The 16,755-nt window shown below is 43.6% G+C and overlaps 1 protein-coding gene across 2 annotated transcripts in view; it reads right to left on the bottom strand.

The window, feature by feature from the left end:
- Nucleotides 1-16,529, bottom strand: part of zc2hc1a (zinc finger, C2HC-type containing 1A) — a 28,457-nt gene extending 11,928 nt beyond the window's left edge. For both annotated transcript variants that reach the window (XM_084326627.1, XM_084326628.1), the window contains exons 1-4: nucleotides 16,457-16,529; nucleotides 13,259-13,332; nucleotides 8,458-8,574; nucleotides 5,680-5,827 (exon numbers count right to left, since the gene is read on the bottom strand). In XM_084326627.1, the coding sequence (XP_084182753.1) occupies nucleotides 5,680-5,827; nucleotides 8,458-8,574; nucleotides 13,259-13,332; nucleotides 16,457-16,478 (361 nt within the window). In that variant the 5' untranslated portion in view covers nucleotides 16,479-16,529. The remainder of the gene's footprint in view (nucleotides 1-5,679; nucleotides 5,828-8,457; nucleotides 8,575-13,258; nucleotides 13,333-16,456) is intronic.
- Nucleotides 16,530-16,755: the final 226 nt, after the last annotated feature.

Consider the following 16,755-nt stretch of genomic DNA (forward strand, 5'->3'; position numbering starts at 1 on the left):
TAAAGACACTGAATCTACAGAAGAAGTGGAACAGTTACGTAGAGGTGAAAGAACCCGAACCCTTACAGAAAAGGGAATAGGATTTCAAGAAGAAAGGCTGAAGAGTGTAAACCGTCGATACATAATCCTCTATGAGAAGTGGAGGTGTCATGCCAGAATATGCAAGAAAATATTGTCTGATGAGGCCTCTGAGGAGGAATTGCATGAGCTGATTAGGAACATAAAAGACACTTGTCATGATGTAAAGATAATTTATGAAGAGTTACGTGGAACACAAACTCCTGAACTAGACCTGCGGCGCAGAGTTGACATGTGCATGTTTCTTTCAGAATTCATTATTCAAAAGGCAGAAAGGCAACTCAAAGGGCATACAGCAGTTGAAAAGGAAGAACCTTGGCCTGATGTTGGATCAATCCTAGACTCAACAGGTTCTTTATCAAGGTCAATGACTCAGCGATCAGGATCTGTCTCCATCCACTCTAGCATCAAATCATTCAAAAGAAACGAGGCTGCGGCTGAAGCTGCCGCATCCCAGGAAGTTTTGGCAGTGTTGGATGAACAGGAGAGGGAGGCAACAGAACTTCAAAGGCTAGAGTCTGAAGATAAACAACGGCTGGCAACATTTGAATCTGAGAACCTAACTAGACAACAAGCCATGCAAGACAAGCGTAGAAGGCTTGAACGTCTAGAGGAAGTCAAGAAGTTCAATGCTGCAAGAGCTCGAGTTAAGGTCTACGATCAAGTCCAAGACCACTTCGAAGTTGGAAATTTGCTGCAGGAAGCTGAACCAGCAGGAGAACTAAAAGTGTTCAACCTCACAAATTCATTCATCCCTCAAGCCGTGCCAAACACTACTCAAACCCTCCATGCTTCAAGTCCACCATTCATTCCTCAATCTCTAGGAGTTATAAGTCAAGCTCCTAGTCTCCAAGGTCTGCAATGGACACCTCAAGTTCCACCAACGTCAATGCCCATGCCTCAAATGCAGAACAGCTCTGATTGGGTCAACATGCTAGCAGAAGCCATAAGTGCCAGTCGCCTTCCAACACCAGAGCCTGCATTATTCACTGGAGATCCTTTGAAATTCGATGACTGGCGACTGTCTTTTGAAACATTAATAGACAGGAAGAACATCCCAAAGAATGAAAAACTGTACTACCTAAGAAAGTATTTAGGTGGCGCTGCAAAGAGAGCCGTCGAAGGATTCTTCCTATTAGGCACTGAAGCAGCATACGACTCAGCCTGGCAGCTGTTGGAAAAACGTTTCGGAGACCCATTCATAATTGGGAAGTCATTCAGAGACAAGCTGCATGGATGGCCAAAGATAAGCTCTAAAGATGGTTGTGAACTAAGAGACTTTGCAGACTTCCTGAATTGCTGTGAGGCCGCAATGCCCCACATTAAGGCATTGGAAGTTCTCAATGACTGCAATGAGAGTCAAAAAATCCTGCTGAAATTACCGGATTGGTTGGTATCCAGTTGGAACCGCAAGGTGATTGAAGTCAGGCAAGCAAGCGGTGAATACCCACCATTCAAGAGGTTCGTCGATTTCCTATCAAAGGAAGCCGATCTTGCGTGCGATCCCATATCCTCACTACAAGCGATCAAGAGTCTGGAAAGCGAGAAACCAAATTATCCACGAAGTCAGACCATTCAAGCAAAGACACTGTCCACAAATACAACACCGAGCAACATACCGTCATGTGTCTTCTGCAAAAGAATAGGACATGGCCTCACCAAGTGCAGAACGTTCAGTGAAAAGACTGTTGAAGATCGTGTCAAGTTTGTGCAGGCAGAGAAGCTTTGCTTTGGATGTTTGAAAACTGGTCATCAGTCAAGAAACTGTGATAACAAGAGCACATGTGAAGAGTGTCAGAGGAGACATCCGACATGTTTGCATGACGATATGTTTAAAGAACGTCAAAGGTCAACACCTCTAAAGGGAGATGACAGGGCAGACACCAAAGACATGGCCCCAGCTGCAACAGCAACTATCAACAGAGTCATACAAACAGGGACCGAAACTAAAGCCCGCCGCCCGCTAGGGGCGGGCTGTTTTTACCTTTGGCGCATGACACTTAGAGGGCTGCCCGCCGTGTGGCGTGTAGACGTGTAGTTCATAACTTCATAACGATACTCTTGTGCGAGTACAGATTATAGCCGCTCGTCTTTTTTTTCTCCGCCGCGAGATCGTTAAAAAACTACAAGTCCCACATCGCACTAGGTCCAATCACAGTAGAGTGACGTGACTGGTTTCATGAGAAAAAAAGCAAATGACCAATCGGAAGCTATCTGGCTTGTTTACTTCATCTGCTCTAGTCTATATCGGACCTCCAAGAGCTAACGTTACTGTTTAAACAATGACCCAGTCAACTATTCACTTTTAGTTTAATACATGACGAGGCATTGTCTAACGGTATCTAGCTGGCTAGCTACTGATAGCTGCTGATATCAACAAATGCTCCAGCAATAGTCTACTCGAGTGCATAATACCTCCGGTCCCTCGTTAGCTAGCTTAGCTAGCTCACGTTGATCCATATGTCCCAGTAAACTAAATTGTCTTAACGTTATCTACCGGGCTAGCAGTAGCTACAGATAGCTCCTGATATCAATGTCTTATAACATTGATTGAATGCGTATTCTAGCTGAGGGCATGTTGAATGTGATTTGACAAAAGAACGGTAACGTTATAAATAGGTCCAGCTGCATCGCCGGAGAATCCTTGCATGCTGAATGTAGGGTCTAGCTGAATATAGGGTCTAGCTGCAGGGCCGGAGAATCCTTGCTGGAGCTGGAGGCTACTCAAGTATACACACAGACAGTGGAGCTGTTTGCAGATAGCAAGCATTTTGACTTATTGCGTGGTGGCGATGTCTCGCAGATAATACAACTACAAGTATGATTATATAATATATATTTTATTAAAAAAAAATTATATAAAATATATATATATATTTTTTTTAATCAAAAAAAATTTGGCAGGTAAGAAATATGCTTGGCGGGTAGACTCTTCCCATCTACCCGCCACTGGCCGGTGAGTCAAAAAGTTAATTTCGCTCCCTGCATACAAAGAAACCTAAGCACACAAACATCTTCAATTATACCAGTCTGGGTTTCATCCACGACACAGCCAGATCAAGAAATCCTTGTCTATGCGCTCTTAGACACGCAGAGCGACACAACTTTCATCTTAGACGAAGTGGCCCAAGACCTCAACACAAACAAGGAGAGTGTCAGCTTGCGGCTATCCACAATGTCTGCAAGATCAACAGTCATACCCTGTCAGAAACTGAAGAATCTGCAAGTAAGAGGATACAAGTATACAACTCAGAGAAACTGATTCCATTGCCACCAGTTTTCACACGAGAGTTCATACCAGCAAACAAGTTGCACATTCCAACTTCTGAAACGGCTCTAAAGTGGCCTCACCTGGAGCAATTGGCAGACAAGATTCCACCACCATTGGATTGTGAAGTAGGCCTTTTGATTGGCTATGACTGTCAACAAGCTCTTCTCCCGAAGGAGATCCTGCCCGGTGAAGAAAATTGTCCGTATGCACAGCGTACTGATCTCGGCTGGAGCATCGTCGGCTGCTCGACCCCAGTAAGTGACTGTAGTGATGCAATAGGAACCAGTCACAGAATCATAGTGCGACAAGTAACACCTGCTGTGCATCCATCGGTTGATTTAAAGAGAGAAGTACACTTTGTGTGCAAAACTCAAGTCAAAGAGAACAATCCAGCCGACTCTGCTTCAAGAGGACTGACAGCAGTTCAACTGAAGGAGTCTAACTGGCTGAAAGGGCCCGAATTTCTTTGGCATCAGAATATTCCATGCAAAGAGGACATGGTGGGAGAAGTAGAATCGACGGACCCTGAGCTTCGCAATGCTTATGTGCATGCAGTCGCGACGAAAGAAGTTAAATCAATGGTGAATCGCTTCACTAGATTTTCTAACTGGTCCAGAGCAGTGAGAGCCATCGCCAGACTCAAGAGATTTGTCAAAGAATTCAAGGGACTTCAGACAAGAACAAACACAGCAACTAACCTTGAAGAAAGAAGAGAAGCTGAAATCTTCATAGTCAAACTTGCGCAAGAAGAAGCCTTCGCTGAGGACATCCAGAAAATCAAGCACCAGAAAGAAAGCAACCTAAATAAGAACAACAAGTTACACAAGTTGAATGCCTTCATGGACAAGAGCAATGTCCTCAGGGTGGGAGGACGGCTATCCCAATCAGCCTTGCACCACGACGTAAAACATCCCGCAATACTCCCGAAGAAATCTCATGTGTCAGCCCTGCTCGTCAAACATCATCATGAGCGTGTACAACACCAAGGAAGAGGCATGACCATGAACGAGTTGCGTGCAAATGGAATATGGATCTTGGGCTGTGGAAATGTGGTCTCCTCACACATTTACAAGTGTGTAAGATACAGAAGAACTACAGAGGTCGAACAAATGGCAGATTTGCCAGAAGAGAGAACAGAGACATCCCCTCCTTTTACCTACTGTGGTATTGATTGTTTCGGCCCCTTCATTGTAAAGGAAGGAAGAAGGGAATTGAAACTATACGGATTGTTGTTTAGTGTTTACCTGCTTGTGCTCCAGAGCAGTACATATAGAGACACTAGAGGACATGACAACAGACGCCTTCATGAATGCACTTCGAACCTTCGTAGCCATCAGAGGTCCTGTACGACAACTAAGATGCGACTGGGGAACAAATTTCATGGGTGCTAAGAGAGAGCTTTCTGAGTTGCTTAAAGGAATGGTGCGAAAGCTGAAGTTACTAGTCACTGACACTACACTTGATAAGGGAAAACCACTCACCAGATCAGTTCACCTTGAAAGGCCTATTCACAAGGTAGTTACCTTACTTGAGGCCAACTAAGTCACATACTTAGGTTCACATTCATTGAACATTTTATTTGGGTTCTTTAATATTTTCGTTTGAAAGAAATCCCACATTCAGAACTAATGAGTGATTTGGTGGGAGTGTAAGTGCTGCTGCATAACTATTCTATATTTTATAATTCATTGATTAATGATTTATTTCTTATTTTCAAGCATAAAGTAATAATTAGATAAATAATGTGATACATAAATAATTTGTTGTAAAAAGCTAAATTCATTGGTCAAAAGTTAAAACGTGATAGGCACAAGGTCACGAGTGTCACATTTAACCGGAAATGTCTACCTCATGTTGTGCAAGTGTTCAATAGACAGAGAGAGCAGGTGCGCTCTGATGGACAGTCGAGCAAGACTATACGCTGCTTGACCGGTTTAGTTTGATATTTATGGACGTCTGGCGCTTGTAGCAGACGGTCAAAACAAAGGTATTCCATAGGACAAGAATTCAAGAAACTCTTTTCCTGACAAGCGGCCAACGAGGTATTATATTTCTTTGAGTAAATGCATTTTGATGCGCCGTTGTATTATTGTAACCGTTGCAATAGTATTGTAACTATTGCCTTTTGTACTGTGTCTGTGTTCATCCAATAAATATAGTTTTCACGGCGTGAGAGGGACGAGGATGGTGATGAGCCCAAGACAATAAACGCCTGTTTCAAAAAGAACCGACCTGTGTCCGTGTATCGTTGGGGAGAGAGCTACACCTAGTCTATATGGTTCATCATTGCAAGGGTTCAATTAAAATGTCTCTTGGACAGTGGGTGTCACCTGGGTTAGAGGACGGTGGGGGCGGTGGGGGTAAGGGCCCCCCGTCCTTCAAGAGCTGGGTGAGGCCCTTGGTAGCGCGGATGGTGGCGATGAACTCTTCGTGTTTCCTACGCCAGTTGGACGGCTTTTTATTGGCCTCCGGCTCCGCCTGGCAGGGAGAAAACACAAGACAAGATGATCTCATTAGAAAACACTCAAGAGTCCTGCTTCCAGACTGAATGCCAACCAGCAGGGATCAGCCCTGGTGCCCTACAGCACGCTTCAACAAACAAAAAACACATTGTGTGCATTTAAAAATGAAGAATTCAGTCACAAGTTTCTTTTTCATCAAAGGGTAGGTTCAAAATGTTTGCTACTGTTGCATGTTTCTTGAGAGTTTGGCTCACGCCCCTGCTGACTACGCTATTATTGTGAATTTCATAATAATATTTTTTACACAATAGGTAATAATAGTCATGCTGTAACCGCAATCACACTTTTGTCATGTCATTGTCCACTGATCTGACTGTGATTGATTGAAAACGTTAACAGATTGCAGACTGGGTACAGTAGAGTACAGCTCAATACACACAATTGTTAAGGGGATGCAGACCAGAGAAAAACTTTCGTATTGTTTACATCAGGGTCCCCCCTGTCAAATTAAATGTAAATGTAAAAGGGGACACAACTAGAAACAGAAGTAATTTTTTTTCTTTTTTTTATACTTTTTCTTTTTCCCCCCTTTCTTTTTCCGTTTTTCTCCCATCCCAATGTTAGGCGTTATGCCAATTCCCAATCCCCTACCTGGTCGTTGCGTGCGTTGCCCCCTATCGTCGGTCTGGGAGGGCGGAGACTATCACATGCTTCCTCCGACACATGTGTAGCCAATCCCCACTTATTTTCACCTGGCAGCACGGACTCTCACTGGGGGAGTGTAACGTGTGGAGGACACTACCTCCCCCAGGATCCAACCTCGCTGTGCAGGCGCCCCGACCGATCTGTAGGAGTAGCTGTTTTACAACGACCAGGACCCACCCTCGCCGGGTTTTCCCACCCTCTAACACTGCCAATTGTGTTAGTATGGACGGTCGGCCAACCCGGAGGTACCACAGCTGGATTCGATCCCACTGTCTCTGTGGTGGTGGGCAGACGCTTAGACCGCTGCGCCACCCGGCCGCCCTCAGAAGTCATTGTTATTCCAGTAGTGCAGAGAGAGAGAGAGAGAGAGAGAGAGAGAGAGAGAGAGAGAGAGAGAGAGAGAGAGAGAGATCATTGTTTCTCTCATTTGTGCTGCCATGCAAAAAGGTCAGTCAGACGGCGCAGTACAAATGCAGTGGAAAAGGAGTGGCACTGGTGACTCCTGGTTAATCTCTATTAGGAACGACATGACGGGCATTACCGAGGGGTACTGCCAAATAGCACTACAGCTCTGAAAACAACTTGGCAAAAATGAGTTGAGAGATTCTTGTTAGGGATGCACCAATACCGCTACTGGTATCAGAAATCGCTCCGATACCAGGCTAAAATAGTATATCGGTACCGGGAGAATTTCTGAGAGTACTAAAAATCCAGTAGAAATACACATCTAACATGCCAGAAATCAAAGCAAAGTGACTTGATTTGCTGTGTTTTTGACATGAAACCTCTCTCTACAATGAGGAAAATGTATTACATCTCAATATTTATTTTTTGCTAGAGTGAGGGAGAGTCTCTGATAGTCTAAGGGAGGGTGTTCCAGAGTCAGGGTGCAGCACGTGAGAAAGCCCGATCACCAAAGCTTTTAAATAAAAAAAAAAAATTATCCTCTCTTTCTCCGATTTTTCTGTTTTCTCCCCGTCCCAATTTAGTCGTTGTGCCAATTCCCCCCCTCCCCTACCTGGTTGTTGTGCGCATGTTCTCCTACTGGTCGGTACAAGGGAACCCTGAAGTCATCCGCACGCTTTCTCCGACACGCGCGGCGACAGCCAGTGACTCTTTTTTCACCTGGCAGCGAGGACTCTCATTGGAGAAGTGTAACGCGTGGGAGGTCACGCTGCCTTCATCAAGTCCTGCCTCCGCTGAGCAAGCGCCCAGACCTGACCTGTAGGCGTCGCTGTCCACAACGCCAGATTACCACCCATGACTTGCCCTCCCCCTAACCCAGCCAAACGAGTTAGTATGACGATCAGGCCAAGCCTCAAGCAATGCTGACTCCGAGAGTCGAGACCAAAGCTTTTTAATTTTGATGACGGGACGGTGAGGGAAGCAGTGGAAGAGGACCGGAGGGATCGGGTGGGGCGGTACAGGAGAAGGAGGTCAGTCAGGAAGGGGGGGCAGGCTATGGAGGGCTTTAAAGGTGAGGAGTAGTAATTTGAACTGTATGCGTTCCTTAATCGGGAGCCAGTGGAGAGAGTGGAGGACAGGAGTGTAAACGGAGACAGGCAAAGAAAAAATAGACACGGAAAACAAGTAACGTAGACTGTGTTAAGGTAAAAAATAAGCATGGAAAACAAATAAAGACTGAAAATAAGTTCACAGACACGGATAGAAGCGGCAGTCAAACGCAGATGCCAGCAATGCTCTGAATCCAAACAAAAAACAACGAGGTGACGCAAGACAAACGAGTGCGACTAATTAATAAATTAACTCGCTGCATAGTGAGTTGTGTGTTTCTTACCCAGGGCTGCTTTGAGCCCTGAAAAGATAAGATAGCAGTGAGGGAGGAGGGAGGGGGGGGGGACAGGTTTGGGCAGGGTAAAAGGAAGATAATAAATGTAGGCAATACATTTTCTTTATATCTGATGTCCACAGGTGTCTCACCTTTGATTTGATGGATTTGATAACAGGAATGTCTGTCCCCTCGGCTCTCTGTCTGCTGGAGTCAAACACCTTCCGCCTCTTGACCGCTGCCTTCTCGCAGATGGGAATGTGCTTCTTCTACAGAGAGGAGGCAGAGAGAAGAGAGGCTGCTATAGGCTCTCATAACCACCGTTTACAGAGGATGGACTCTCAAAATGATTTTGTTTCGATTTATGATGACCTCAGATACAATACTATGAATTGCAGGGTCTGCAAATGTAGGCTAAACACATCTCTCTCCCCACATTGCACACTAGTGCACCATTAACACATTGAGTGCCACGGACACGTTTTGTATTAGTTCATGCCGACCTTTGAGTGCCCCCGACGCTATATAGCGTTTGTTTGTCGTTTTTTTATTTATTGGCGATTTGAATTCATATTTCATCAATCAAGCCTCGGGTTAGTGCTGCAGTCTCTCTGAACTCAATTGGGAAGATACCGCCCCCTATCGTCTCTCCCTGTGTAACTGTACTCCATTACTTTACACCAGGGGTGGCCAACCCGCGGCTCGCGAGCCGCATGCGGCTCTTTGCCCGTCAATGTGCGGCTCTTCCATCCATAAAAAAAAAATAAAAAAAAATAAAAAAAAAATATTTTTTTTAATTTTTTTTTTACCTTTTTTTTTTTTTACCTTTTTTTTTTTTTACTTTTTTTTTGTATGTCACTCATTCCATAAGGACGTAGAATAAACATTTACAATTTTTTTTTTAATGGTCCATTTGCATGTTCTTGGTATCTGAATCTAGGGACATATATGGATCAGTGTCAGAAATAGTGTGTCTGTTACTAGGCTTGAGTAAATTGTAATGAACCAAAGGAGAATATCAATTCTATTTAAAAAAAAAATTATCTTTGACTGTAAATAACACCATGCTAAAATTGACCAGACCTGAAAAATCTAAGCAAATGAATAAAGGGAAGATGATTAAACAGAAGGTTTTGTAGATACAGTACTGAATTCTGCCATCTTTTTTATAATGTAAATTTCTCCACCATTTTTCATCATATTGCAACACCGTTTTTTGCAAGACGTTCACAGAAAGGTAGAGAAACGAACTGCGTTCTGTTTTATGGCAATAACGTTCAGGTTTGTGGGAGATAATCCCAAAAAATACGAGAAATTAAAAAGTAAATCCAGAAGTCAGTGTGAGCTGGGTAGGGTAGTTTTTCGAAATTTGAAAGCCCTGAGTCTCTTCCTTCAAAAGACTACACTCACTTTTGGCTGTGCCACTTCCTCCTGTCAATATGCGCCGGTTTCCGACTCAATGCCCTAAGATTTCTATAATCTTATATTTCACTAATAACAGTTAAAATAATTGGTAAACAAACATAATGCTAAAAATATACACTTTTACTGTATATCTCGGGCTTAAGAGGTTAACCCTGTGAGGCCCAAATTAAAAAGAAATTAGCAACTTCAGAGGCCAGAGGGTGGGACATATAAACACATTTACTATCAAATAGCATTGTGAGGCTGAACAACAGGACCAATTGACTATACATGTGCTTAAAGGGGAACTATCTTATAAATGGCTTTTTTCAGTGTTTACCATTGTTTCTTAGCTATGTGGACTTATATTAATAGGATATATGTCTCTAATTCTCATATTGGCGAATTCTTCCAATTCTCCTCTCACAATATTCACCCTCACTGAACTGAGTCATCTGAAAATGTGCATATCTGTGATGTCAGAGATTTCTCAGCTGCATAATAATGTGGCAGTTGATGTGGCAGTTGGCACCAGGCCACACAGTGGTTGGAGCCCAGCCTCAAAACGGCTTAAGATCTTGAGGTAGAAAAATGCGGTTTTTAGTACTTGATTAGAAATACAAAACAATGCATTTTTTTTGAAAAAAACCTAGGTGTTCCATAGACTCACAGGAATTGTGTAAAAGTGCCCAAATAGTGAAAGAAATAGTAAAATAGTTCCCCTTTAAATTTTTTTAAATAAACATTGTTTTTTTAAATGGCTAAAAGTGATTTTGTAATTTTGCAACCGTGGGTCTCACAGGGTACTTTTAACCCTGTGAGGCCCAAATAAAAAAGACATTAGCAACTTCAGAGGCCAGAGGGTGAGACCTATAAACACATGAAGGGTGCCGTGACTGAAAAAAAAGGTTGAGAAACGCTGGTATATGGTGTGGCTCTTTGTGGTACCACAGTCATTTTTTTGTGGCTCTTAGTCTCTGACTGGTTGGCCACCCCTGCTTTACACTGATGCAGGGGGAGTGGCCAGTTTGCTCATTTAACTTTTCCGTCAAGCCAACTGAAGGATCGATTGTGCTCGCCGGCCCGGAAAACGTGTGGATTATGTATTTACAGGACCCAACACTGTAATCAATAAGCGTGATCGATATTTGGAATGGCAATCAGGAATTGGAATCATCTTTTTGGATAACATCTGATCTCCGGTATGGAATTTATTTGACCAGTTTTAGGATAATCATTGGTTTTTTCACAGATATATCAGCGTTTGCCCTATGCGTGTGTGTGTGTGTGTGTGTGTGTGGCTGTGATCGCTGATGACGAAATGAGAGAATAGATTTTTCAGCCCGCCTCTATAGCGTGCATAAGTACACATATACTATCGATAATCTAGCGTTTATTTGAAAACGATTCATAAATAGGCCGAAAAATTACAACGTTTTTGTGTATGCTAGAATATTCCAGTAAATGCCTTTTATCACGGAATCTATATATTTTCCTGAAAAACGAGGGCTTTTCAAAATGCTATAAAACGAAAATGAAACGATTAAAAAACAATCCGTTTCGACAATGTTGACTGCAAACAAGTCATTGATAAACGACAGGCAGATTAGACACATAGCCATAATTTAAGAGAGAGATTATGCGTTCACAACGCTATCATTGAAGTGGGTCCTGGCATTTAACCATGTTTCCCATGTTAACACTTTCTCCGCCAGAAACGTCATACAACGGGTTTCAAGTTCATGCGAATTCTGCCAGATCACGGCGTACAACGTTATTCTGATCATATTTCATATTTTCGCCATGGTATTCATATTTCACTCACGGAGCCTCGTCAGATGCTGTCTGAGCCAGCACAACTCTGCAACGCTTCAATACTGCCACCTGGTGGCTGATCGGCGAGTTGCCAAACCGGATATGCTCGTTGGAGCTCGGTCCGTCCCCTAAATCCGTCCGGCCACTTGTTTATCGTCGCGGGACTCAAGACACACACCGTGGGATCGTTGTCATAACTCAATAATCGACATGATTTGGGCGTATATTAGTATTATACAAACCGGAAATGGATCGCCTCGATCCCCATCACATAACTGGGATCTGTTTGCTCCAGTATCATCCCCCATCGCTAAGAGGAAGCTGCCGTGAGTTTCAGCGTTTCTGATTATTATTATCCATACAAACTGCTCTGATCTATATATCACCCATACTACATGAAGCATTTAACGATGATCATGGAATTATAAACGACCCCCCCCCCCCCCCCGTTCACCCGCGCATGATCAGTCATAACGTTTAGGACCATGTACAGTTGACATTTTTAATATAGCGTCAATCGGTATCAAACGGCATTTGATAATCTAATATATGCATTTATGCCTATATCTCACGTTCTAGGAATTACTGCAGAAAACGATAAAAACATATTTATACTGAGTCTAGACGGTATTTTCGTATGAATGTGTGAATGAAAAAGTAAAACGCTCCTACATCCTGAACGATAGATAATCGATGTTGAATGGGCCATAGTAATGTCAATTTAGCAATACAATTTAAAAAGTTATAGCCCTGCAAAGAAGGTGAACATCTCCATAGACTTACAGTGCTGGCAGTGATCAAACATCGATGAATATAAGCGTGGCAGGGAATGTGTTAATGGCTGGCACTGAAACTGTTAACACACGTACACAGAAACAAGCATGGACACGCATGATTAGCTCTAATTATGCCTAGTGTGTGAGTCTGTCTGTCTCTGTGTACTGTGTGTGTGTGTGTGTGTGTGTGTGTGTGTGTGTATGTGTGTGTGTGTGTGTGTGTGTGTGTAGGTGTGTGTGTGTGTGTGTGTGTGTGTGTGTGTGTGTGTGTGTGTGTGTGTGTGTGTGTGTGTGTGTGTGTGTGTGTGTATGCTGTAGGATTTCGCTGGTCAGGTCACATCATCATACAAATGTCTCCATGGATTACAAGCAACTGGTTAGGTTAGGTTCTTTACTCCGAGAATCAATCCCTGTCCATCCCTGTTGAGATCCCTGCTCCAGGAGTGTTATACATGGCTGACTCTGTGTCCTGGCTGATAAACCAAAGATTCACAGATACCGACATTATGAATCTCTTACCGATCTAATTCTGCCAATATCAATATGTTAGGTAAATGTATTACTCCTGTGTTGGAGGGATATGGCTGTTTCATTTTGTGTCCCCTTTAATTAAACTGAATGTACAACAACCAATCACATGTTGACAGACAAACATGTTGACAGAGGGCCAACACGGTGGGAAACTAGTTATTTGTGTTTTTCAATACAGGAGAGCAAATGTGACTTGAGAGATACTGTATTTGTAAGTTTACTGTACAAAAAGCTAAGAAAACGATTAAAAGGAGATGTATTTCTATTGTTGGTGTTAACCTATGGAACCATGCTGATATACGTTTATGAATGGGTAAACCCCCCCCATACACACACACGCATCACCCAGCCCTGCTATGAAGGATAGGATAGAAGCGCTTGAACTCTGGGCCACATGAACTGAAAACGTGACTTTTCTCCTCCTTACCAGGACTTTGGGGCGGAAGCTCCTTTCACAGATGTTGCAAGTAATCAGTTCCTCTGCAGGAGGTGCCTCAGCATCTGTAACAAATGGACGAAGAGGCGGTAGAGCTGCAGCTGTGAACCCTCAAATTGATACACATCAGGCCTCGTGGATCTGATAAGATGTTGTCTCAGGGACCCCCAATCTGAGATCTAGTGATTCCATGACTGTCTATACTGTAGGTGGGCAGATTGATTGATTGAAATTGATTGAAAACTTTATTAACAGATTGCAGAATGGGTACAGTACAGTACAGCTCAATACACACAATTGTTAAGGGGATGCAGACCAGAGAAAGACTTTTGTCTTGTTTACATCAGGGTCCCCCATTTTCAATTCATCATAACATATATGACACACACGACATACAGATAGACAGTACTGCTACATATATACATTTATGACATACCAGATTTGCAAATACAGTACCGTTTGTGATACAGAAAATTTCCAGAAAAAGAGTGTATATACATTTGACGTAGAAACTGTACATTGGAATGGGTTGGGTAGGTGGGGTGGGGTTGGGGGGGGGGGGGTGCTGTACATTGGAGGTGTGGGGGGGGGGGGGGGGGTTGGGTGGGGGGGGGGGGGGGTACACTGTACATTGGAATACTGACAAAGCCATACTTGGTCATTTACTGTACAACTGGGTTAGGACATTTGTAGGGGCCAGTTTCGAATTGCAGTCTCCCGTAGATGTTCTTTGAGAGTGTTTTTGAAAGTGGGTAGTGATTCACATTCCTTTACAGCTTTAGGTAGGGCGTTCCACATTGATGTGGCATAATTGCGAAACGTGTTTAGTCCCTTGTTTGAGCCGAATCTGGGTTTAACATGATTTGTGGAGCTCCTCTGGTGTTGTGATCGTGGTATCCACTGACCTTTGCGAAGTATTTTGACATGTACATGGGTACCTACCTACCTCGGTCGTGTAGTGTATCTTGTAGACCAGGCCCATTGCAAGTTGCTGTACTCTGTCGTCTACTCTAAGCCATCCTAGGTTGTCAAAGTGGGCAGGGGTGAGGTGGGTTCTAGGAGTAAGGTCAAGCAGTAGTCGGACTAGTTTGTTTTGAGATGTTTGTAATTTGTTTTTTAGTGCCTTTGAGGTGCTTTGGTACCATGAGGTGCAAGCATAGTCATAGTACCCTTGAATGAGTGCTCCTGCCAGAGTCTTCAGGGTATTCTTGTTTACCAGAGAGGAGATCCGGTACAAGAAGAGTTCGTTGGTTGACTTCTTTTATTACATTGGATGCCATTTTGTCACAGAAAATATTAGCCTCTAGGATGGAACCCAGGTAGGTAATTTCATCTTTCCTTGTGACAATATTGTCACCCACTGTAACTGCGAAGCCGTCGGTCTTGCTGAGTTTGTTATTTGAACCGAAGAGAATGGACTCTGTTTTGCCCATGTGTAATGATAGTTTGTTGTCAGCGAGCCATATGCAGATTTTGCCTAGTTCCGAGCTGAGGGCTTTTTCAACCTGTAACTTGTTCTTGTCAGAGACCAGCAGGGCTAAGTCGTCCGCAAACAGGAACAAGTTGCAGTCACAAGCTGACGACATGTCATTTGCATAAATTAGGAATAGTAGCGGTCCTAGTATGCTTCCTTGTGGGACACCACAGCTCACTGTGAGGGGGGGGGATAGAGTACCGTTTACCTCCACCATCTGTTCTCTCCCCTCCAGGTAGGATTGTATCCAGCTCACCGATAGACTATCAAAACCAATTGCTTTTAGCTTGTCAATCAGAATGGTGTGATTGACAGTGTCGAAGACTTTTTGTAGGTCCAGCATGACCATGCCGCAGTATTTGCCCGCGTCCACCTCTTGTTTGATGTGGTCGTTCAAATAGAGAAGGCATGTGTCAGTGGAGTGGGATGTTCTGAAACCACATTGGAATTCGTAGATTAGATTTTTTTCCGCGAGGTACTTTTCAACCTGTTCGTATACAATTTTTTCCATGACTTTCGAGATGGAGGTAAGAATAGAAACAGGGCGGTAGTTGCCTGGGTCTAATTTGCTGCCCTTTTTGTGCAGGGGTGTTACTCTCGCAATTTTGAAGTCCTTGGGGACGTGTCCCTGTTTTATAGAGAGGTTTATTATGTGTGTGATGACTGGGGTGATGGCGGCTGCTGAGTCTCTGAGGAATTTGGAGGGGATGTTGTCATGGCCAGTGGCCTTGTTAGGTTGGAGGGCGCTCAGTTTTTTGAGTACCTCATCTGTAGTTACCATTTGCAGTTTGAAGTCGTCTTTGTGGACGCCTAGGTTCTTGTAGTATGCTACTATGTGTTCTACCCCATACTGCCCTGAGTGGGAGGGTAGTTTGTTTACCAGTGTTGTGGCTATGTTTGTGAAGAAAGTGTTTAAGTAATTGGCTACATCCAGCTTGTCAAGCTGGTGATGATGAGCCCAAGACAATAAACGCCCGTTTTATAAAGAAACCGACCTGTGTCCGTGTATCGTTGGGGAGAGAGCTACATATTTTTTATGATCTATTTTTACTACACAGTTCTGTATATCTGCTTTGTCATAAATCAATGTCATGATGAATTGAAAATGGGGGACCCCGATGTAAACAAGACGAACGAACGTATTTTTCTGGTCTGCATCCTCTTAGCAGTTTGTTTTGTATTGAGCCGTGATTGATTGATTGATTGAAAACTTTAACAGATTGCAGAATGGGTACAATACAGTACAGCTCTCAATACACACAATTGTTAAGGGGATGCAGACCAGAGAAAGACTTTCGTCTTGTTTACATCAGGGTAAAAAAAAAGGGTCACCCATTTTCAATTCATCAGGACATGACATACATCATGACATACAGATAGACAGTACTGCTACATCTACATCACCGTACTGTATTGTAGTTTTCAATCAATCAATCAAGGTGGCTAGGCTCCCTGGCCGCAAGCTAACACCGGCTAGCCACTGTAGCTAACACAGATAAAACGTTAGCTAGAGAACAGCGATCACACCCAGTCAGGGAGAGCTAGCTAACGGTTAAGTCAACGGTTAAGTCACACCAAACCGTCGCCGAGGGAAAAACACGACGTTAAGGGAGGATATCACAAAAAGCGGACTTGTCTGAAGAACGGACAGGTTCAGAAATAACACTAACTCTAGAATATCCCCAAATAACCAGTGAACAAACAGCATTTCTCACCTTCAAATTCCTCCATCTTCATCTCTCAGCTCTTGTCTTGACAGTGTCCGGAGCTGCTGCTGCCACTAGCAACCACTGGCCTGTCTGAGAAGACGCGTCACGTGCCAATATTCGAGCATTTCATTGGCCGTTCCTGTGCGGGGGTGAGTGTATTGTTTATTGTGAACGCCAGGTGGAGTGCGAAGCACAACCTCCAGTTCTCCATGGAGGCAATACACCTATCTCAAACCCTGCCCCTTTTCTTGATCCTCCAATCACAGCTGTCGCTTACCTCGGACAAACTTTGTTTGTACGAGGAA

The sequence above is a fragment of the Notolepis coatsorum genome (assembly GCF_963971535.1).
Source record: "Notolepis coatsorum genome assembly, chromosome: 12".
Taxonomy (NCBI): Eukaryota; Metazoa; Chordata; class Actinopteri; order Aulopiformes; family Paralepididae; genus Notolepis; species Notolepis coatsorum.